Below are 21,345 nucleotides of genomic sequence, written 5' to 3'. Positions count from 1 at the left end.
TTATTTAAGAGTCCAGAAACTAAAGAGATTTCATTATCTCATAAAACAGAGACACAACACTCACTCACATTTGAAGCAACACTGAGCGATAAAAATAAAGATCTATTTCTCTCATATTCTGTTTTAAATTCTTTTGTCAACCCTGAAATTTCCACCCATGGTTCCACTGACATGGCAAAGGAATTTCGGGTGGGGGTGGGGAGTTAAGTTTCTTTAACCCTGATTCATGAGGCCGGACAAAAAAAAAAAAAGGATCAGAGTGAGACCTCTTTGCTGCTGCTGCTCAGGTGTGGCTAAGATGAAGAGCGACCCACCTGGCCAGGTAAGTTACTCACAGCTCATTCGGCTCTCCGCCCGCTGCCATGTGACGCGGTTGTCCATCCACACAGATGTGAGAAAACCCGGCAAAGCTCCTGTCAGTCAAGGAAACAAGATTTCTTCACCAAACACTCCGAATCTGAAGGATCCTCCGGGATGGATAAATTAAAGTCAGTTTTGAGCGGCGAGGAAGCGCGCAGAGATGACCGAAACGTTGTACAGGTAAAACTCTCACTTTAACCCTCACTTCTCTGAGCTGTAATCCCAGCCTGATCATGAATTCAATCTCTACTAATGCAGCAGCTGAACAAAGCCTCGACTTTAGGCTGGGGCACGCGTATAAAGGGATTCATCGCCTGTTTCGTGGTGGGAGGCGGATGCACAGTTCTGGTAATAATCTTATTTCTGTATATTTCCTACAATAATAATCAGTCGCTTTCCACAACAAGGAAGAGCTCAGAAACGCTGGTGTGGCCCTACTGGTTCTTCTTGCTCTGAGGAATGCTGAAGATGTGATGCTCAGGCATTTGGCAATAATTGCCTGTCCCTCCTTAAAGCCAGGCTTATAAAACGTGACGTGTGATCCACCTGTCTTCACGTGTGTCTTGCAGGGAGTGTGTGTGCTCTTTCTCCCTAAGATTGGGATCACCCTCTTCATTGTCTTTTACACGTTTGGTAACATATGTGCTTTGTGCAGGTTAGTGTTCAAAATACCTTGAAAAGGGCAGCTTATTCTGCACATTTGACACATTGAATACACACATTTCACAGCATTTTTTTTTAAACATCCTTACATATTTTACTGTGTCCAATAGCACAATGTTTCTAATGGGCCCAATGAAGCAGCTGAAAAGGATGTGTGACAAAACAAGAGCGCTGGCTACCACAATTATGTTGGTAAGTGCAAAATAAATAAACTCCTTCAGCCTTGTAATAAAGAACACATTACACATATATGAGTGGACTGTGTTCAGTGGCACATATATGTACAGGGAAGTCGGTTCAGTTAATTGAGTCAAGTCAAAGACTAATTGACCTGATTAAAGGTAAAAGCACTACATATACCCAAGATTGGGTGCTGGCTTTGGTGGAAGATTTGCTTTCTAAATCGCCCTTCTAGTTCACTCAAAAAAAAAAAAAATTCTACATTTGATGTAATTTGGCACAGTTTTCTTTTGTTGCAAATTTTCAGTTTGTTTCCTAAAATAAACAAGCTGCTGGACAAGCAACCTGACAACCAGTCATCTCCGTCCTCTTCATATCAGTGCAAGGCTGAGCGTGCAACTCTTTAAACTACAAGGAGATAAATAAGTTACAGTTAAAGTCTGACACCTGCGCGTTGTAGATCTGAAGATGTTCTCAGCTTGAACTGTGACTGCGTCCGAGCATCATATACTTTGCAGCCCTGAGATGCACAGTTGGAAGTCCTGAGAGATGCCAGTGCAAGTGAGGGAGGTCATCATTAGGCTGAAATAAATAACCAGATAAACCGATCAGAGAGACAGCGATCAAGAGACACCTTCATGAATGTAAATACAGAGAATTTACAACAAGTTGGAAACCTCTGGTTAAACTCCAGAACAAGAAGGCCAGATCAGACGTTGCCAGAAAACATCTAAAAGAGCGTGCAGAGTCCTGAAAAAAAAAAAATCTTTGGACGGATGAAACCAAGATGAACTTGTACCAGAAGGACAGTATAAGAAAAGTATGGAGGTATAAAGAATACCACATCATCTGTCATCCATAGTTGAGGCCGTGCCCAACATGGGCGTGTGTGGCTGCCAGTGGAACAGGGTCACTACTATTTATTGATGATGTGACTGCTGACAGAAGTAGCAGGATGAATTGTGCTGTACCCTCTGCACAGATTCAGCCAAATGCTGCAAAACTGATTGGACAAAGCTTCACAGCATCTCAGGGGTTTGATTTCAACCCAGCGGAGCATGCTCTTCAGCTATGAAACACAAAACTGAATGGAGACAGACCCACAAACAAGCAGAACCTCGAGGTGGCTGAAGTAAAGGTCGAGCAGAGCATCTCCAGGGAGGAAACAGCATTTGGTGATGTCATGTTAGTCTGTCCATTTCATTTGGGGCCTCTGAAAATGGGGACTGTGCATAAAAAATGTAATTCCTCAACAGTTAATGCAAAGCTTTTGTTAAAGCCCAAAGTTAGAGCCATAATTTTGTAGTTTGTACTTAATCCACAAGCAGTGTCATTTCAAAGTTCAGATCTTGCTTCACGCTCAGAGCCTCAGAGTGAAATCATTATTTTAGAACAAAGCTGATAATCTTTATTCTATATTTTGTCCCTCCATGGAAAACAGGCCATATGGGTTCATCTAAGTGGCTGCTGTTTGAACAAAGCTATATTCATACCATGTTTTTCTGCACTTTGCAACTATAAGGCTTTATTCAAAACCCACTATGCAAAGGGTGAGACCTCAAGTAAAACTGACCCATCCGACTGGTGTGACTGTGAGTGAGTTAAACTGAGGTTTCCCAATCAGCCACTTTGACTGAATGAGTTGAGAAAAAGTGAAACAGCACTTAAAACACACCTCTTCATCACCTCTAATCTCGGCAGAGGAACCGCAGACGTGGGACTAATAAGAAATGTGTGGCTTCATTAGCACGATTCCCTTTATTTAGTGGCAGTAATGAGGGATCGTCATTCAGTCCATGCTGTTGATTTCTCTCTTTCTTCGCTTTAGACTTGCCTCGTTCTGACTCTCTGTGCAGCTTTCTGGGTGAGTAGAATAGTTATGATCGCTCCTAACATTATTTCTGTGTTGGCTTAACTTCAGTCTTTGACAGCAATCGTCCTTTTTGTTTTTTCTTTCAGTGGAAGAACTTCGGACTTGCTTTGTTGTTTGTTATCTTGCAGGTCTTGTCGTTTACCTGGTGAGTCTTTACTTCTTTTCCAAATCATTGCTTTCAGTCTGAAGTTGTTAACTGTGACATCAAATGTGTTTTCAGGTACAGTCTGTCATACATCCCATGTGTGAGGTTTGTAATATTTCCTCCATTTATTCAAATCCTCTGTATAAATAATCAGTATCAAAGCACGTCTGTGTAGATTCTCAGTCATCCAGGTCATAGTCGTCTCTGGAGCTTGAAAAAAGGCGACTGGACTTCTTTTGTTTCTTGAAGACGTTTCACTTCATCCCAAAGGCTTCTTCACTTCTCAACCAAATGGTGGAGAGACCCAGGTATTTAAACCCCTGTGGGCGTAGTCCCCTGGAAGCGGTCATGACCCTCTATTGTTCATGTGCATAATCACATGTGCCAAGGTGTGAAAGGAGGCGTGGGTCATTTCAATCAGTGGTTTCAGATGAAACCAATATAGGACTTGGCTCCATTGTTTGATGTGACCTGTTGAGGTCACTGCAACAAAGGTGTGAACGAGGTTTGAGACTTCTGGGAAGGGAGCTCAGGACAACATTGTAAGTGGGGGGGAAGTTGGTTCAATGATGATTGTTCACAGTGGACATATGATTATGCACATGAATAATAGAGGGTCATAACCACCTCCAGCGGACTACACCCACAGGGGCTTAAATACCTGGGTCTCTCCACCATTTGGTTGAGAAGTGAAGAAGCCTTTCGGATGAGAGGTGAAACATCTTCAAAAAACAAAAAGAAGTCCAGTCACCTTTTTTCAAGCTCCAGAGAGCATCAAAGCACCATTCAAAGCCCGTTTCTCTGATTTATGTGATTTATCTTCCAGGGAAGCAATCACGAGATTTCTGGCCATGTTCATTAAATGAGCTCCGTATTTGTGGTGAAGGTAAAGGCTGGACGAAGTGTTGAAGAATGGGGCCGGTCTCTTATTGAAGTTACTGCAGCGGCGAGAGTCTTCCTGCTGTTTATAGGAAGCAGAAAATGAAGCAGATCTTCTATTTATTTTTCTCAGCCTTGCTTTGTCGATTGGGCTGATCTCTGGTTCTGTATTTGATGATTGCGCTGGTTGAATCCAGTTTAATGAGTTTAGACTTTTTTTTTGTAATATGTGTAAATATTTGTAGTAAATGAATATTTTAAAGCTCATTATTTCCACCTAAAGGAAATATGTGCTCACTTCAGCATGTACAGTACACTCAAAAGAAAATAATAATATGTCATGATTTTTTTCCCCCCATTTTGCTCTGACATATAAAGTATTTTTATTAAAAATTCTAACTCAGTCAAATTGTTTGGTTATTTGAATGTTAATGTGAAGCTCAAAGAGTTCATCAAAACTCAAATTTCATCACCAGCACACTGCACAAAGGTGTAACTTTTCTTAATACAGGTGTGTTGTACCCCGCCTTTCGCCCTATGAATAAGTGGAAAAGACTGGATGGACAGATGGATTTATTTTTACTAGGATCTGCCACTGAGATCTAAACCTCTTTTACAAGAGAGACATGGCCGACATCACAACTGACAGCATATTAAAACTGTGGCAAACATAAAATGCATCATATGCAACTCGATGTACAAATACCCATGTTTGAGCTTTATCGTTATTATCATTATGGATTATTATCTGGCAGATGCATCTCTGCTAGACAGATATATTGCTATAGTGATAGCATGTTTTAAAGAAGATTTTCTATGTGAGTATATTAAATAGAAGAAAAGATTAAATATGAGTGTATTAGATTACAGAAATTACTCTTTATGTTAATGGTCACGGGACATAAAAACTGTATGTGTGTAACCAAAAAACATAAGAAAAAATCATTTTAAAAAGCATTAAACTTTTACTTAAGAGTCTAAATGTTTTGCATATTCACTTTTCACATAATACCATCTGTATGAGGGCACCCCTGCGCATGCTCAATTGCTTTACATTTATTTAGTTATTTACTTACTTGTGTATTCATAAATGAAGAAGGCGTCTTCCAAACAAAGCCTTTCATCGCTTCAACCAAGAGAAACATTTTTCACGCGGCTCAAAAACGCGCGCCTTTCCGTGGAGTCACGTGACCCAGTCAGGAAGTGCAACTGCATGAAAACAATTGTGGAAGTTCACCTGTCTGAACATGTCTGTGGTAAAGTCAGCTTCGTGTATTCTGTAGTGCTGTTGGTCAGGAGACATGTCGGACATTTTAATGAGAATAAAAAGCAGCATCGCGAAGAAGAAGAAGAAGGCGGATGTCGCTCAGGGCGACCTGCAGAAATGGGGCTTAAGAGGTAGGAAGGCTGTTTTTAACTGGGCAGACTGACCCGCAGAGCAGAAACCAACTTTATGCTGTGTTCATTCATCGTGACACGGTGTTTACTGCGGTCTCAGACTGTATTTAACGGAGCTGAACCCGCTGTCAGCGCCGTCTTCGTTTAGTACTCAGTAAAACTGTGTTGTCTGCTCGCAGGGATACAGCTGAGACCCTACCAGCTGGACGGGGTGCACTGGTTAACGCAGTGCCTGAAGAACCAGCAGGGATGCATCTTAGGAGACGAGATGGGTTTGGGCAAAACCTGCCAGGTATGACATCCATCTGCTTAACTGCTTTTAGAGCTGTGGCATGGCTGTGCAGTTTTAGTATTCACTCTACTGTATTCGCTCGTCTGCCTTCACATCCATTTGAACTTTATTTACATCCCGTCTTTAATCCAGGATAACAGCTTCAGCTCTTCTGGGAAGGTGTTTATATGAATTTCTGACCATTCTTCCAGAAGTGCAGTTGTGAAGTCAGACACTGATGCTGGGTGAGAAGGCCTGGCTCACAGTCTCCACCCTAATTCATCCCAAAGGTGTTCTTTGGACTTGTGGTCAGGACTCTGCAGGCCAGTCGAGTTCTTCCACACCAAACGCACTCATCTGTGTCTTTGTGGACCTGCTTTGTAAAGTGGTGCACAGTCATGTTGGAACAGGAAGGGGCCATCCCCAAACCGTTCCCACAAAGTTGGGAGCATGAAATTGTTCCTTTCACTGGAATTACACAATGAAATAAGAGTTCCTTTCACTGGAACTAAGGGGCCGAGCCAAACTTCTGAAGTACAACCCCACACTATAATCCCCCCTCCACCAAACTTTACACTTGGCACAATGCAGTCAGACAAGTACCGTTCTCCTGGTGACTGGCAAACGGAGAAGTGTGGTTTGTCACTCCAGAGAACACGTCTCCACTGCTCTAGAGTCCAGTAGAGACGTGCTTTACACCACTGCATTCGGCGCTTTGCATTACGCACTGTTCTTGAGTTAATCTGAAAGCCACCTGAAGTTTGGAGGTCTGTTGACTCTGCAGAAAGTTGGTGACCTCTGCGCACTGTGCTCCTAAGCATCAGCTGACTCTGCTCTGTAATTTTACGTGACTTTCCACTTCATGGATGAGTTGCTGTCATTTCGAGTCACTTCCACTTTGTTATAATACCACGAACAGCTGACTGTGGAATATTTAGTAGTGAGGAAATTTCACGACTGGACTTGTTGCACAGGTGGCATCCTATCAGAGTACCACGCTGGATTTCACTGAGCTCCTGAGAGCGACCCATTATTTTACTAATGTTTGTAGAAGCAGTCTGCATGCCTAGCTGGTTTATACGCCTGTGGCCATAGAAGTGACTGGAACACCTGAATTCAATGATTTGGATGGATGAGTGAATGCTTTTGGCAGTATAGTGTATGTGATCAGGCTTGGACCATCTCTTACATCGTTGTGGCACATAAACTGTCTCAGAATGGCCTCGGTGCTATGTGACGTATCCATCTGTTTGTCCATTTTCTTCCGCTAATCAAATTCAGGGTCACATATATTTTGTCTTTATCACCCGACCATGCACTGGATCAGATCCAGGGCTCTTTAGAAAGCAGCAAAGTTTCTCTTAGAGGAGGTGCTCTGTTTCCGCTTTCCTCTACAGACAAATTACGCACACTGGCTGAGGCCTGTTGACATCCCAGCTGTATTCAGATCACAGGTACACATCTACAGTTGTGGGTAGTCGTGCTTCACTTCACTTGAATGACATTTCCCCCTCATGATTCCCACCACCTGGCACCTGCTACATTTATTACTTCTTCTTTCATTGTGTAATTTCCGTGTCCAAAACATGTCCTGATCATGATTCATCCCTTCAGACGATCTCTCTGCTGGTGTACATGTCGGGAGCTCTCGGGAATACGGGACCATTTCTGGTGTTGAGTCCACTCTCTGTCCTGGAGAACTGGAGAAATGAGTTGGAAAGGTAGAGTTACTTTAACCAGAGATTACATTTCATTTGCTAATCTGATCTTAATGCTACCTATAAACTGTTTATATGAAGGCCTCACCTCTGTGTGACTCGGTTCCAGCTTCGCTCCCTCACTGGCTGTCCTGGTTTACAAAGGAGACAAAGAAAGGCGGGCAGAGATCCAGCAGGAAGCGACCTCTCAGGGCTTCCATGTTCTTCTCACTACATATGAGGTATGAGGCTGTTAAGTGGAAACAAAATCAGCTAAAGTTTAATCTGTGTTAAAACTGATATCTTTTTTTTTTTTTTAACTCTTATCTCCAGCTGTGTCTCAAAGATGCTTCATACCTGAAACGGTGAGTTTGTGCTTGTTCTTAATAACCATAAACTGTAAATAACATTCATTTTTGAGCCCTCAGTAGAGGTCGCCGCTTATGGGATTTTTGACCGAGCAGTGCTCACAGCAGGCGTGTAACAATATATTTGTGTACCATTAGAAATAATAGGTTTTGTTCTGCACCTGCCATACTTCTTTCAAGCTCCGTATTTCTTGGACTCTACCAGAGTAGTTTTGTTTGAATTCACAGTCCAAATGAATCCTTATTTGTCTAGTATTGGGTTTTGCTGCATCACCTCAATTCATCCTCTGTCAAAGACAAGCGGGGCTTCTTTGCTGACAGACCTGCTCTGGAGACGTTTGTAATGTGAGGAATTTAACTGGGGTGTCCTAATCCAAGCTCACAGAGGGCTGAATCCTCCTTTTGGAGCAGGAGGACAAAAATTTGTATGTGTGACTCAAAGATGGGCCTCATCATCCTTCAGACTTTTGGCTTTAAGTGAGAGGTGTCAGAAAAGTTACCACAGGGATAACTGGCTTGTGGCGGCCGAGCATCCGTAGCAACGTCGCTTTTTGCAGCCAGTAAATAGAAAAAAACTGTCTGAAACAGTGTGTGTGTGTAGAGCGGTCTGAAGCCTGAGCTTTTGACCCACAGGGATTACTGCAGAGGTGTCATTATTTAAAACGTTGGTCATGTTTAATACGAGCAGTCCACCTTTGTGAGAGATTATATATGACTGGAGAAAAGGAGAAGAATAATAGGTCTATTTTAAAGATGCTGACAGTTATTAATTTGGTGTATTTATGTGTAAGAAATTCCTCAGTTCTCATTCATATGTTAATTCCCCGTTCTGCTCCACAGGTGGAAATGGAAGGCGCTCGCGGTCGACGAAGCTCACAGGCTGAAGAATCAGAGCTCACTATTGCACAAAACCTTGACGGAGGTACTGAACAGCACCTGGTTTGGGCTGGTTTCTTCACTGCCTTTCCCTTAACCTCTTAAATCAGTTTGTTTGTGTGTTTCTTGTGTAGTTCTCCATTGGATTCAGAGTCTTGCTGACAGGAACTCCCATACAGAACAACCTGCAGGAGCTCTACTCCCTGCTGAGCTTCATCCAGCCCAGCATCTTTACACCAGAAGACACGGACAGCTTTGTCAACTCTTACTCCAACGTACAAAGTCAGCCTGCTCTGGGTATGATTTGTAATTATAACATAGCAAAGCACACATTACATGTCTCCCTGTTGATGTAAATGTTTTCACACAGGTGACACAGTAAGTACAGTACTTGTTGTAGAAAAGGTAACTGTGTATCTGATTCTGTTTATAGCCGCTGAGCTCCAAAGCATCCTGGAGCCCTTCCTGCTTCGTAGAGTCAAGTCTCAGGTGGCTGTCGATCTGCGCAAGAAGACAGAGCTGGTGGTTTATCATGGCATGTCTGCTCTGCAGAAAAAATACTACAAAGCCGTTCTGATGAAGGACCTGGGTGAGGCCTGGGCACTGTGCTGTGCTGCTGTAAAGTCATTTATGCCTGTATTTTCTCTGTGCTTCCCTCTTTTGCAGTTTTTCAGAAAATGCAAAAATTGTAATTTTATTGACCTTTTGTTTTGCATTTTTATGTCCGTGTTTCATTTCTCATAACTGATTTTGTTTTCTTTGATTTTGGCCTTTGCCACTTTGCGAACTGTTTTTAAAGGTGTTATATGTGAATAATATTTGTTTAGGGCCATCAGCCATTTGTAAACTCAATCTACTTCTGAAACTCTTTCAGAGGCTTTTGGAAATGAGCAAGGCAGCAAGACTCGGCTGCTGAACATCTTGATGAACCTGAGGAAGTGTGTTGACCACCCGTATCTGTTTGATGGTGAGAGATGCACAGTGATGCAAAAGAGGCTGGTTTCAGTCAATTCTGTGGTCTGCATCTGCCAGTTACCTGTGGATTTATTTCTTTAGTGGGTCAAACTTTGGGTCCAGCAGTTTTGTGTTTTGTGGTGCCAAAAAGCTGGCAGCTGCACATATTTTTCTCTTTTTGGTAGAAAAGTGTGGATCTTGTTCTGGATTGGGCACAAGCACAGTGTTTGGTGATAAAGAAGTATGTGACTCCTAATGCATACCACCCCAGTGCTTCTGAGGGGGCCAGGTTTGGGCTTCTTTGTAACTGTAGGATATATTATAATTCTCTGACTCTTGGATAGGAGTGGAACCGGAGCCCTTTGAGATGGGGGAGCACCTCATTGACGCCAGTGGGAAACTTTGTCTTCTGGACAGCATGCTGACGTTTCTGCACAAAGGGTGTGCATATTTGTTATTTGGCTCCACCTGGTGGTTTATTGCTGTAGTGCTTTGGTTACAGTGGCTCCATAGACAATGCAGTGTTGTCATATTCCACCTTAAATGGTGTCTTACAGTATTTGTGTTTTCTTATCTGTGACTGAAGGGGTCATCGGATCCTGCTGTTCTCTCAGATGACGAGGATGCTCGATATTCTCCAGGACTACATGGAGTACAGAGGTGAGTGAGGGCGAACGTGGGGATTACATCCAGGTTAAATTTTACATCTATCCACAGCTTGTGTTACTTCCCATCCCTTCAAAATATCAAAAACACGTGCTGCCACATTTTAAGTTCATTGGCTACACTATGAATTCTTCTACTACATAATGACAGACCTCAACACTATTTGTTTTGTTCTTGGTTATAAATAAGTGCTGAATTAAGCTTTTCTGTTCAGGTTACAGCTACGAACGTCTGGACGGGTCTGTCCGAGGGGAGGAGCGAAATCTAGCAGTGAAGAACTTCAGTAGCAAAGATATCTTTGTCTTTCTGCTCAGCACTAAAGCAGGTGATTGAAACCTTGGAGTAGTAGTCAAATACATGTAGTCTGACAGATGGATGCTCATATCAAATAGTGGCCAAAGTTTCAAATAATGAGGAACAGACTGCTCTCAATGTTTCAGTCATTTTTTTTTCTCTTGCATTTTGCTCAATGAGGGCGGATACTCCTAATATGGTCATCAGAGGCACCAAAGCCCCGCCCACCTGCTGTCAGCAATCAGAAGAAAGGGGGAGGACCTAAAACTGCTTGTTTCAGTCAGATGATTAACTGAGGGGCTGCACTGTGAGATAAATAGGCAGTGTATGAACTGTGAATCATGCAGAGCTGCTGCAGTAGAGTCCAAGAATGAAAATAAAGGATCCCCTTTACGCTGCGATTCAGACAAATGTCTTTGCTTTTTCATTTTACTGCAACATAAGTTGTATAAGTTGTTGTCTTTAGGGAGGCGTATGTGCAAAAAAACAAACAAACAAAAAAAAGTGGCATTTTGCAAAATGCATCTTTGTAGGAAGCTACCACCTCTTCCCTCCTCTATTACTCAATCCCAAATACTTCTGCATTTTTAGCCTCACCTGCATGGGCAAGAAAGGTGTAAACGAAACCTAAATATAATAGTTTGGTTAAAGATGATCCTAGTTCCTGCTTGCATAAACCCTAAATAGGGATAGAAACTCAGCATATGGGCAGTAATCACGCACCCCACAGGTAAAGAGTGGGAACTAGGCATAGTGAAAACGGGAAGCAGTAACCCTTTTACGCTAGCCATTTCAGATCCCGAGAGTGCTGAGAGTGCATTTCACAAACAAGACTGTCGCAGTTTTGAAGATAACACTTCTGTGAACTCTGCTGTAGATTCAGATATGGAGACAAGCCTGCAAGCTCAGTTTGAGCTAACCTTGAAACACAGCACTGGCTGAGAGAGGAAAGGGAACTGATGTCAGGGAGATAAGAGCCGCAGCAGAACGGAACGCCTGTGTAAATAAGGCCAGCAGCTTTTTGTTTTGATGTACAGAATGATGGCTCGGAGAAAGACAGCCTGTTTCCTGTCAGATTATCACTTTCTTTAACCCGTTTACAGTAAATACACCAATCCTAGTGCTTCTTTCTTGTATGTAAGTAAGTGCACACAAATGAAGTGCACGGCTCTCAGTTTTTCTTCTTTCTCTCTGACTTTGCAGGGGGAGTAGGGATGAACCTGACAGCTGCTGACACAGTCATTTTTGTGGATAGTGACTTCAACCCTCAAAATGATTTGCAGGCTGCTGCACGCAGCCACCGGATTGGCCAGAACAGGTGAAGCACATGAGAAGTTATTCCCAGCAGGCTTGGAGCTCAATTGGAATTAAATGTCCTGCAAGATGGACCGTTTCTGATAGGGGCGTGCAGCATTACTGAAAACTGCAGCACGATGTTCTCTGCTACTGGAACAAAATAAGTCTCATTAGGCTTATCTCTTGTTAGGTGTGAAAGAGCACGCCCTGCATGCAACCCAGTTATTGCACTTCAGTAACGCTTGATAGGGACGCTTACAAAAAGCATCAAAACTGATGAACACGAGCGAGATGCAGTATCAGACACAAAAGTTTTAACATTTACTGCTGCAAGTGTTTTGCTCTATTTTTCTTTATTTTTTCCCACATCAGGGAACCACATCAGTAATACTTCTGGATTTATGTAGTATACAAACAGGTTAAACAAGCCAAGATTATATTGCACGCTCTTCATTTCTCAGGTCGGTGCCTGGAGCTTTTCCTAAAAAAGTTCCTGTACATGCTGAGCACTCGTTGGCTGCTTTTCTTTCACTCTGTGGTCTAAACTCAGGGTGGATAATTGTGGATGACCGTAAGGACCTGGAGGTGTGCTTTGGCTCATTATTCTCTAGAAAAACCCATGAAGTTCTTTTTATGATTAATAAGTAAATGGTAAATGGACTAGCTCTTATATAGCGCTTTTCTACTCAGTCAGAGCACTCAAAGCGCTATTACAACATGTTTACATTCACCCATGCACTCCCATTCATACAAGCACTTCCATGTTTGCTAAGCTAAGTGCTTTTTAATTAACTATCATTCACACACATTCATACTCCGACGGGACGGTCAGAGAGCAACTTGGGGTTAAGTATCTTGCCCAAGGATACATTGGCATGTAGCCTGGAGTAGCCAGGAATCGAACCGCTGACCTTCTGATCAGTAGGTGACCTGCTCTACCTACTGAGCTACAGCCACCCAAGTGTTTCCATCCATTCTCTGCCGCTTATCCTGTTCAGGATCGCGGGGGGGGCTGGAGCCTATTCCAGCTGTCGTAGGGTGAGAGGCAGGGTACACCCTGTACAGGTCGCCAGCCTGTTGCAGGGCTAACGCAGGGAGACAAACAACCATTCACACCTATGGACAATTAGAATCACCAGTTAACCTAACCCCAGTAACTGCATGTCTTTGCACTGTGGGAGGTACCTGGAGAAAACCCACGCAGACACGGGGAGAACATGCAAACTCCACACAGAAAGGCCTGGGCCAAGATGGACCCAGACCTTCTAGCTGTGAGGCAACAGTGCTAACCACCACGCCACCGTGCTGCCCCTAATAAATGTGTCCTTGAATCAAAATAAATTTCCAAGAGCTCCACAATTTCTTGCAGAAACCATCTGTTGGACTAACCAGACAAGTCCAGTCTCTCTTTGCCCAGGCAGTCCAATGAATGGTCAGTGGTTTCACACTGATATTGATGCATTCACCGATTAACAGCGTCATCGCATGAATTAGCCCTTTATTACTTAATGAGCCTTTATAATACTTGTAGGAGCATGTTGTGGAAATGTATACTTAAAGTTATTTTCAGCAAGTGGTTATTGGTACAGATGTTTATTGTACCACGCCAGAGAATAAGTGGCCGGAGAGAGGACAAGCAAAAGAAGGTTTGCACAAAACTAGTAAGCTTCCGGCATCATCTTCTGGAGATTACAACAAAGTCTCAAATGCATGAAGAAGGAAGAAGAAACACTACATAACTTTTCATAAATCTCACCTGTTAACTGAAAGTGAATCCAGGTGATAGTCTCATGAATCTGGTTAAAATCCTCCCAAAGTGGGCAAGCTGGTTACTAAGAGAGGGTAGTTATCAGGTTTGTTTGTTTGGCACATTTTTGTTTGGCAGTACTGCATGTTGTGAGCGAAGATATACAGTCTCAGACTGCTGCTTTTGTGTTTTTGTTATGTTTTGTCCTTTCACTTGAATTCATGTAGTTTTTAATCTGTTTTTATTACATTGTATCTGTCTTATTGTCTGCATGTCAGTCCTGTGTGAAGCACTTTGGACTGCATTAATCTGCAGGAAATGAGCTATAAAAATAAAGACTGATTGATTGTGCAGTGCTTGAGCTTTTCTTTACATTAGGATCAAAAACTGGATACCCTTAATCTCAACTCTGTGAATTTAACAATTCTTAATGCAGTAGAAGTTCAGTGTAATCCTCCTTTCAGTATTTGACTGATGTCTTACAGGCCCGTGAAAGTGATCCGCCTCCTGGCAAGAGACACTGTGGAAGAGATCATGTACTCTCGTGCTGTATCCAAGCTGCAGCTCACCAATACGGTCATTGAAGAGGGACGCTTCTCTTTACTGGATCAAGTTCAGTCAGCAGCAGCAGGGCTGCAGGTTTGTGAACATTAAATCACACACACAAAAAAAACTCCATCTCTCAATCTTTCTGTGTGTGTGTGTGTGTGTGTGTGTGTGTGTGTGTGTGTGTGTGTGTGTGTGTGTGTGTGTGTGTGTGTGTGTGTGTGTGTGTGTGTGCGTCCACTTTATTTCAAAACCTCTGTAGTTCTCGCCTCCTCTGCTCACATTTGCTCACATTTCCTCTCCCACACAGCTAAGTGAGATCTTGAAGTTTGGGGTCGATAAGCTTTTGTCATCTGATGAGAGCTCCATACAGGATGTGAAACTGGAGAAGATCCTTGGTCCGTCACATGACGGTCAGTGGATGGATGATGAGGACTACTCAAAGCTTGAAGAAAATGAAGATGAGGAGGAAGAGGAATTGAAGGGATCTGAAGCTGAAGGGCAGAGTATGTTTCATTTCATTTTTTTCACTTTAAAATTTCAAATCACTGTGGACTATTCTTAGTGTGTGAGTTTCATAAAGGGGTTATATAATGCAGGTGGCGATGTGGTATGTTGAACATGTTGTTCCCACAAGTAAACCTCTCAGTTTTACTTTTGGTTCTTGAACTGCCGACCACACAGGAGAAAACACCAGAGCTTTGCTTCTCCAAGTATCGCTAGAACTTGGCAAAGCAATCAGAGCAAATCTGCAAGCAGAACTGCTCTGATTGCTTTGCAGTAAATCACCTGAAGTGATTTATTTATTGCACCCTTATTGCTTTGATAGGAATTAAGAGGGTAAATGCAGCCAGGTGCTGCTAATTAAATGCACTTTATTAACTCATCGTCAGCAAATGTGAGCACCTCTGTAAAAGAAGGATGTTTTAAGTAAATTCACCTCAAAGTCGGACCACGCAGTGCTCAAAGGAACTGCGGAAAACCCAAGAGTTACATCTCAAACTCAGTTAGCATGTTAAATGTTGAAGTTCATGATGGTACAATTAGAAAAAGGCTTGTTTGGAAGGATTCCCAGGAGAAATCTTCTCTCTCCAAAAAGAACAGCAGGAATTAGTTTAGCAGAGTTGCATCTGAACAAACCGCAGGATGAGTGAGTACTTCTTTTACTGATGTGCCATAAAATAATCACGGTTTTCAAACAATATAGTTTGTGGCATCATTTTGAATTATGAGTTATAGACAGCAGAGAGGAGAGGGAAGGTGCTCTATACATTAATCTAGAGTCAAATTTGTTGTATGACCCAAATTTCAAAGTGATGACTCTATAAAAGGAAGTCACACCACAGCACAGGAAATGAAAGTCGGGGAGGCCATTAAGAAGAGGATTTTTCTGAGAAAGTTTATTCCCAGCTTTTAGGGTGCTATTTGAGGCCAACTTCATCCTAGTCATCGAAGCTTTATATTACAGGTAACCTATTCGATCAAAGGTCTTTTTATTTGTGTTTTTTGCATAAAAGTTTGCACAGATATGTTCAATAAGTCTGAGAAAAGCTGTGTGACACTTGTGGAAATATGTGCACGACCACAATTAAAGATTTATTATTGTTGTATGACAGGGGTGCCCAAACTCGGCCCGCGGGCCGCTTCTGGCCCCACCCCCTCCTTCCAGTCCGCGAATTGATGTCAAAAATAACAAACAATTTGGCCTTTTAAGTTACTTTTTTTACATTTCGCCTTCCCCTCCAGTTAAGAGGGTTAAGCGAAATGTCAAAAAAGTAACTTAAAGGGCCAAATTGTTTGTTATTTTTGACATCAAATTTGCGGACCAGAAGGGGGCGGGGCCGCAAGTTTGGGCACCCCTGTTATACTCCTCCTCTCCACCTCCTCTGCTCCTCATCAAAGAGGGCGCAGGCTTTTCTCTGTATGTGATGATTAACTCGACTCACCGTCCTGCTGTCCCCTCCCCTCCGTTAGACCACATGTACTTCTTTGAGGGCAAAGACTACAGTAAGGACCCCAGCTCTGAGGACCAGAAGAGCTTTGATGGTTTGCTGGAGGAGCAGCTGGCCGAGTTTCAGAGAGCAGCGGGAGAAAAACGAGCTCTGCGAGGCAAAGCTGGAGTAAGACTCCCTGACAGAAATGTGTCCCAGAGAGCTTAAATTTGACAAAACTGAATTACTATTGTAAGATGTAACCCACCTCAGGTTAGCTTTTTATATTTATGCACACACACAAAGACTGTTGAAAAAATATTTAAAAAATGATCCATGTTAGATATTCCATGTGGCCCTGAGAGTTTGGACTTGGACAAAACAAACTAGGATGAGGAACATTTGGACCGGAGGGTACGGTTACTCCTCAAAAAACCAAAAAACTCAATCATCAAAGTTAAACTTTAGGGATATCAAGTTAGGGAGCAGAAGCTGCTGTGAATCCATTTTCCCTGCTTTGGTGCAGATGTAGGAGACAACAGGTGCACTGGACAGGCAACAACAAGACAACCCCCAAAAAGGGCAGCACAACATAACATGCCTAATCACAGCAGTTGGTCGTGGTGGTGTGAAGGTGTGGGGGATATTTTCTTGGCACACTTAGTACCGACCGAGTTGCTGATCATTCCCGTCCCGTCATGATCACAGTGTACCCATCTTCTGATGTCTGGTCCGAACGATCTTCCAGAAACGGTGATGCTATTTTCCAGAGAATTGAGTCAGTAGGCGGCAAGTTTGTACCTGTTGATCTCCAGTCTGTAGTTTAGGTCTGCAGCATAAGTAGTATATCCCAGAGGTGAACCACCTTTGTGCCAATGAAAACCCAGGGTTGACCCTCAAGTTACCTGGTGTCCAAATCCTGTTTTGTAGTACAGGCCTCAGGTCTGGGCAGCATTTTTCTCTGGAGGGCCATATTTATTTCAAGTAAGCAAAGGGCCATTCAATGTTGTTATCAGTTAGCAAAAAAAATATTATGTACATTAAAGGAAATCATTAAAATACTGTTACCAGTTAAAAATGGCTAAAACTGTCTGACACTTCACAGGTACATCTATGAAAGCCACTGGATTCAAGTTAAGTAGTTCAGACTTGTTGCAGATTACACACAATAACGCTGCCTCTTTTATTTTTTTGGTGGGGTTGTTATGTTTTCCTTTCCGGGTGTTGCAGGCCGGAATGAAATGTTCTGCAGCTTTCTGTGTCCCCGGGACATTTTCATCTACAGGCCATAATATCTCCTACAAAGGGAGGTCTTTATTCTTCAGCTATTAGTCAATTTATGTTTTTCTTTTTTGTTACCAGATGTGGTTGTGAATTAAAAACTGCAACCACAGCATTCTTGTGGCAAGGATAATTACCCACCCCCCCACCCCCGAAACAGTATTGTAGCTCCTCTGTTTCTGTGCAAAGGCAGGCAGGTTTTTAACTCTGGAGGAGCTGCTAGGCATTGTTCTTCAGAAGTGCTGTTTGTGTTAGCTTATGTCGCTTCAACATGCATCACGAGCAAATATTAAAGCTAGACTTTAGAGAAAACAGAACTTTTATACTTTTATAAGGTCAAAATTTGTCAAATTCATATTTACGAAGGGTTTGCTTTGTACTAATCGACACTGGAGGGATTTTCATTGCATCGGTAGGCAGATTTCAGTGTTTTTCACATAGAAAGCAGCCTCAGATGTATGCTGATAATCCCAGAGGTGCGAGTGATCTTTCTCATTGTCTTCCCAGGTTTCACTGTCCATAGACCACGGGGTTCCAAGGAGGAAGAGGAAACCTCTTACGGAGGCTGAGCTGGAGCTGAGGCGGCAGAGGAGGGAAGAGGCTGCAGCCAAGAAGGCCAAAATGCAGGAGGAGATGAAGAAGAAGCAAGAAGAGCAGAAATACAAGAAAAAGTAAAGATTTATCAGTTCATTGACTTTTTAAATTGCTGAGACGTCTTTGGCACAGACGGTTTTGCTTTTGTTTGCCGTGTGGATTTATCATTCAGAATGGCCTGGTGGGAGTCCTGCGGCTACAGATCTCAGTGCCTGCCATCTGTGGACAGCGAGGAAGAGGAGGGAGAAGAGGAGGATGACGGCAGCATACGCTCCACAGACTCCGACAGCACAGATATCCACTACGTTCTGGGGGACGTTACTCATCCTCACACCGCTCAGGGAGACGCCATCATTGTCCACTGTGTTGGTACGCCCTCTGTGTTACTTATTACCACGTCAACAACCACTTTTCTGTCAAACACAGGTGCCTGCTAAGTAATAGGCTAAGAGAACATAAGAATTCTGTTCTATTAGAACAGAAACTGAATCACAAACTTGTTAGATCTGCACCAGCTGCAGCAGGTTTGTATATTGGATTGTGTGAATAAGATGTGATGTGAACATGTCAGGTGACGTGCAGTGTCTAAAAAAAAAAAAAAAAGTGCCTTCAACTGGCAGTTCAAAGAAAAGAACTGGCAATGTGTCAGATGGCACTGAAGTTATTTTGCAAGGTTATAAATGCAGGTGTGGTATTTGTGTTTTGGTATTTGGCACGAAAAGTTTGAAAACCACAGCATGTGTTTATCAAAGAAGTGATTCCTGTGTAGATGACTCAGGTCGGTGGGGAAAAGGAGGTCTGTTCACAGCGCTGGAGGTGAGATCAAACGAGCCACGGAAGCAATACGAGTTAGCTGGAAAGATGAAAGGTAAGATTAACAGTTACAGTTATTAGTAGTCTTTTTCTTCAGGTCTGATTTGAAGAATGAGTCACATAATGGATTATGGTTTGTTTCAGATTTGGACCTTGGAAATGTGCTGCTGTTCCCAATTGATGACAAACAGTCCAGACTGAACGGCCAAGATCGAGTTGGTTCTGGTCATTTAATTTTGCTGCATGATAAAGTGCTCCTGTCTGCTTATTTCAAAAATAATTTCACAAATCTCTAGTTTCTTCTCAGTAGTAGTGATCAGCTGTGTGATTATACCTGCTTTGGGTTAATGTGTGGTGGCGGAGCTGCGACGGTGTGGGAAAGCAGCACCCAGTAACGTGCAGCAGTGATCAGATAAAGCCTTTAACCACCTTCCATCTCCTCCCTTCCTCTCCACCCCAGTTAGCCCTGATAGTGGCGCAGCAGCGAGACAAAGCCAACAACCTGTCTGGGATCTTTCTAACTGCTCTGGATGAAGGGCTGAAGAAGATTTACAAAGCAGCCAAAAGAAACAAGGGTACAGTTCAGCATTTTGTGCCATTTTAATAAGAGAAAGTGTGAAATGTTTTTTTTCATGCAGATTTTAAGTGTTGCCTGTGCTAAAACAAGCCCTTGGAAATGGAGAATGTTTGAGGACAGAAAGGAAGCAGCAGCAGCTTAAATGGTGTGTTGTAAGATCCTGATTGGCAGGATTTACGGGACCTGCCGTGTGCCATCTTCTGTGCACACGGACACATTCTCGTAAACACAACTGCAGAAGATCAACGCATGAAGCAGGAGTTTCTGCTTTTTTTTTGTGCACACTAAATGAACTGATAAGAATGCCTTGCACTTGCAGCTTTTGCTGTTTATGCCCCTAAAATCAACCAATACTTTTTTAGGAAACGCTTAAAAACACTTTGTTAATCTTTCAATTAGTAATCTAGGCAGATGCAGAGCAGATGCACATTATCAACTTCTGCTTCTCTTATTTTTGAGTCTGTTTTTCCATCTCTCTTCCTTTTCTGTCTTTGGCTCACAGGGTTTTATGTTATGTTTATGTTACAAATACTTTTCTTGTTTTGCATATTTTAAATTGTGACTTTCTTAATTATTTTTCCCCCATGTTTATTGTTTTCATGCCTTTGAAGCCCTTTAAATATTTACATGTGATATCGGGCATTACAAATAAATTGGCTTAACTGAAAATGATGTCTTCTCATTCACCACAGTGTTTTGAACCCTCCAGACTCACAGCTATAAGGACTGCAGGAGGCTGCTGCTAACACTCGTGCTAACCCTTCTTACTGTATCTCTCTCTACACAAAGCAAGTGTTCATCTTCCACGTATTGGCCACGCCACCAAAGGTTTCAACTGGTACGGCACAGAGAGGCTCATCAGGAAGCACCTTGCTTCCAGAGGCATCCCCACCTTCATGTATCTTTTTAATGCTTTGATGGCACGAACTCAGTACCACAATAGTTGAGATGTCTGTCATTTTCTCTTAACCAAACTCTCAGATACTATCACAGCAGAAATGTCAAGAACACAACTATACCCCCGACATCCACCTCAGCAACCTCAGCATCAACATCCTCCCCTGGGTTACAGTTGCATAACTCTGATGACACAGACTCGGTGACCCCAGGGCCCTCGGCTGCACTCCAGACTCCTGCAGACCTCCCCAGTTTCATGACCGGGGTCCGTGTGTTTTTCTACAACTTGGCTGCATCAGAGAGGAAGAGGTTGGCCCGCTATCTTATCACATATCCTTTCAGACTGGATACCACAGCTTGATGTTAGACCTTGCCAGTCACGGACTCCTGTGTGTGCGTGCACGTGTGGCAGTTTGTGTGGTTTTGTTGAGAGAAGAACCTGAAAAGCTTGAATGATGGGCAGAGGTGCAGTGCCACCGCTGCACGTCATTAAAATAATGTCATAACTCCTTAGCTAAAGTGCACTTATGATGGAGAGGAGGAGGAGATCATGAGTCCGGATGTCACCCACATAGTAGCAGAGGTGGAGAATAACATCCACTCACAGGTTAGTGTCATGGTAACTCTCACTGATGGTTATCTGACGTTTGACATACATAATCTGTTCCAGTAATATTTATTTGCCGAGGTGGGATGGAAAATGTTTTTAATGCTTTTTCTTGAAGCAGATTAAGTTTCTCTGTTATAAATGACGTAAAATAAAAAATATCTTCTCTTTGTTCGAACCAGGAGCTCCAGGATCTGCTGTGTCAGTACAGTCAGGCTGTTCCCGTGCAGAAGGCCTGGCTCGAGTCCTGCTTCTCCAAACAAAGAAGAGTCAACACTGCGCAGTACTTACATCAGCTCAGATAACACCCTTTGGTTTTTTTGGTGTTTATTTTAATGTTATTAAATTTGTGCTTTGTCACAACAAACTGAATGATCTCTCTTGGATGTGTGAAACATAGTGCAGATTGTTTAATTGAAATTAAAATGAATT

General features: G+C 42.8%; 2 protein-coding genes across 3 annotated transcripts; both read left to right on the top strand.

Annotated features, from left to right (window-relative positions):
* Positions 1 to 356: 356 nt before the first annotated feature.
* sft2d2a (SFT2 domain containing 2a) lies at positions 357 to 4,917 on the top strand. Of its 2 annotated transcripts, none has more exons than XM_030728044.1 (8): positions 357 to 540; positions 622 to 708; positions 930 to 1,015; positions 1,134 to 1,215; positions 3,032 to 3,067; positions 3,163 to 3,221; positions 3,297 to 3,326; positions 4,048 to 4,917. In XM_030728044.1, the coding sequence occupies exons 1-8, from the start codon at positions 475 to 477 to the stop codon at positions 4,085 to 4,087; spliced, it is 486 nt and encodes a 161-aa protein (XP_030583904.1). In that variant the 5' UTR covers positions 357 to 474; the 3' UTR covers positions 4,088 to 4,917. The 2 variants fall into 2 exon arrangements, with proteins under 2 accessions (XP_030583904.1, XP_030583903.1); XM_030728043.1 differs by having other exon boundaries at positions 619 to 708.
* A 379-nt stretch (positions 4,918 to 5,296) lies between these two features.
* On the top strand, positions 5,297 to 21,280 carry chd1l (chromodomain helicase DNA binding protein 1-like). The gene is made up of 25 exons (XM_030728425.1): positions 5,297 to 5,498; positions 5,678 to 5,790; positions 7,384 to 7,490; positions 7,597 to 7,708; positions 7,800 to 7,831; positions 8,675 to 8,756; positions 8,845 to 9,007; positions 9,144 to 9,299; positions 9,585 to 9,677; positions 10,009 to 10,105; positions 10,251 to 10,324; positions 10,545 to 10,655; positions 11,828 to 11,942; positions 14,153 to 14,306; positions 14,524 to 14,719; positions 16,188 to 16,333; positions 17,933 to 18,096; positions 18,192 to 18,388; positions 18,789 to 18,887; positions 18,977 to 19,047; positions 19,293 to 19,407; positions 20,199 to 20,307; positions 20,391 to 20,636; positions 20,832 to 20,913; positions 21,096 to 21,280. Exons 1-25 carry the CDS (start codon positions 5,402 to 5,404, stop codon positions 21,216 to 21,218), a joined length of 3,054 nt encoding a protein of 1,017 aa, XP_030584285.1. The 5' UTR covers positions 5,297 to 5,401; the 3' UTR covers positions 21,219 to 21,280.
* Positions 21,281 to 21,345: the final 65 nt, after the last annotated feature.

The sequence above is a fragment of the Archocentrus centrarchus genome, chromosome 4 (assembly GCF_007364275.1).
Source record: "Archocentrus centrarchus isolate MPI-CPG fArcCen1 chromosome 4, fArcCen1, whole genome shotgun sequence".
Lineage (NCBI taxonomy): Eukaryota > Metazoa > Chordata > Actinopteri > Cichliformes > Cichlidae > Archocentrus > Archocentrus centrarchus.
The sequence above is the reverse complement of the archived record's forward strand: the minus strand, read 5'-3'. Positions and strand labels throughout refer to the sequence as shown.

Excerpts from the sequence above, each read along its gene's own strand:
- sft2d2a (XM_030728043.1), top strand. The coding sequence starts at position 475 with ATGGATAAATTAAAGTCAGTTTTGAGCGGCGAGGAAGCGCGCAGAGAT. Across the intron at positions 3,068-3,162 it reads CTCTCTGTGCAGCTTTCTGG|TGGAAGAACTTCGGACTTGC; the intron begins GTGAGTAGAATA and ends TTTTTCTTTCAG. Across the intron at positions 3,327-4,047 it reads TCATACATCCCATGTGTGAG|GGAAGCAATCACGAGATTTC; the intron begins GTTTGTAATATT and ends TTTATCTTCCAG.
- chd1l (XM_030728425.1), top strand. The coding sequence starts at position 5,402 with ATGTCGGACATTTTAATGAGAATAAAAAGCAGCATCGCGAAGAAGAAG. Across the intron at positions 10,325-10,544 it reads GGACTACATGGAGTACAGAG|GTTACAGCTACGAACGTCTG; the intron begins GTGAGTGAGGGC and ends TTTTCTGTTCAG. Across the intron at positions 14,720-16,187 it reads ATCTGAAGCTGAAGGGCAGA|ACCACATGTACTTCTTTGAG; the intron begins GTATGTTTCATT and ends CCCCTCCGTTAG.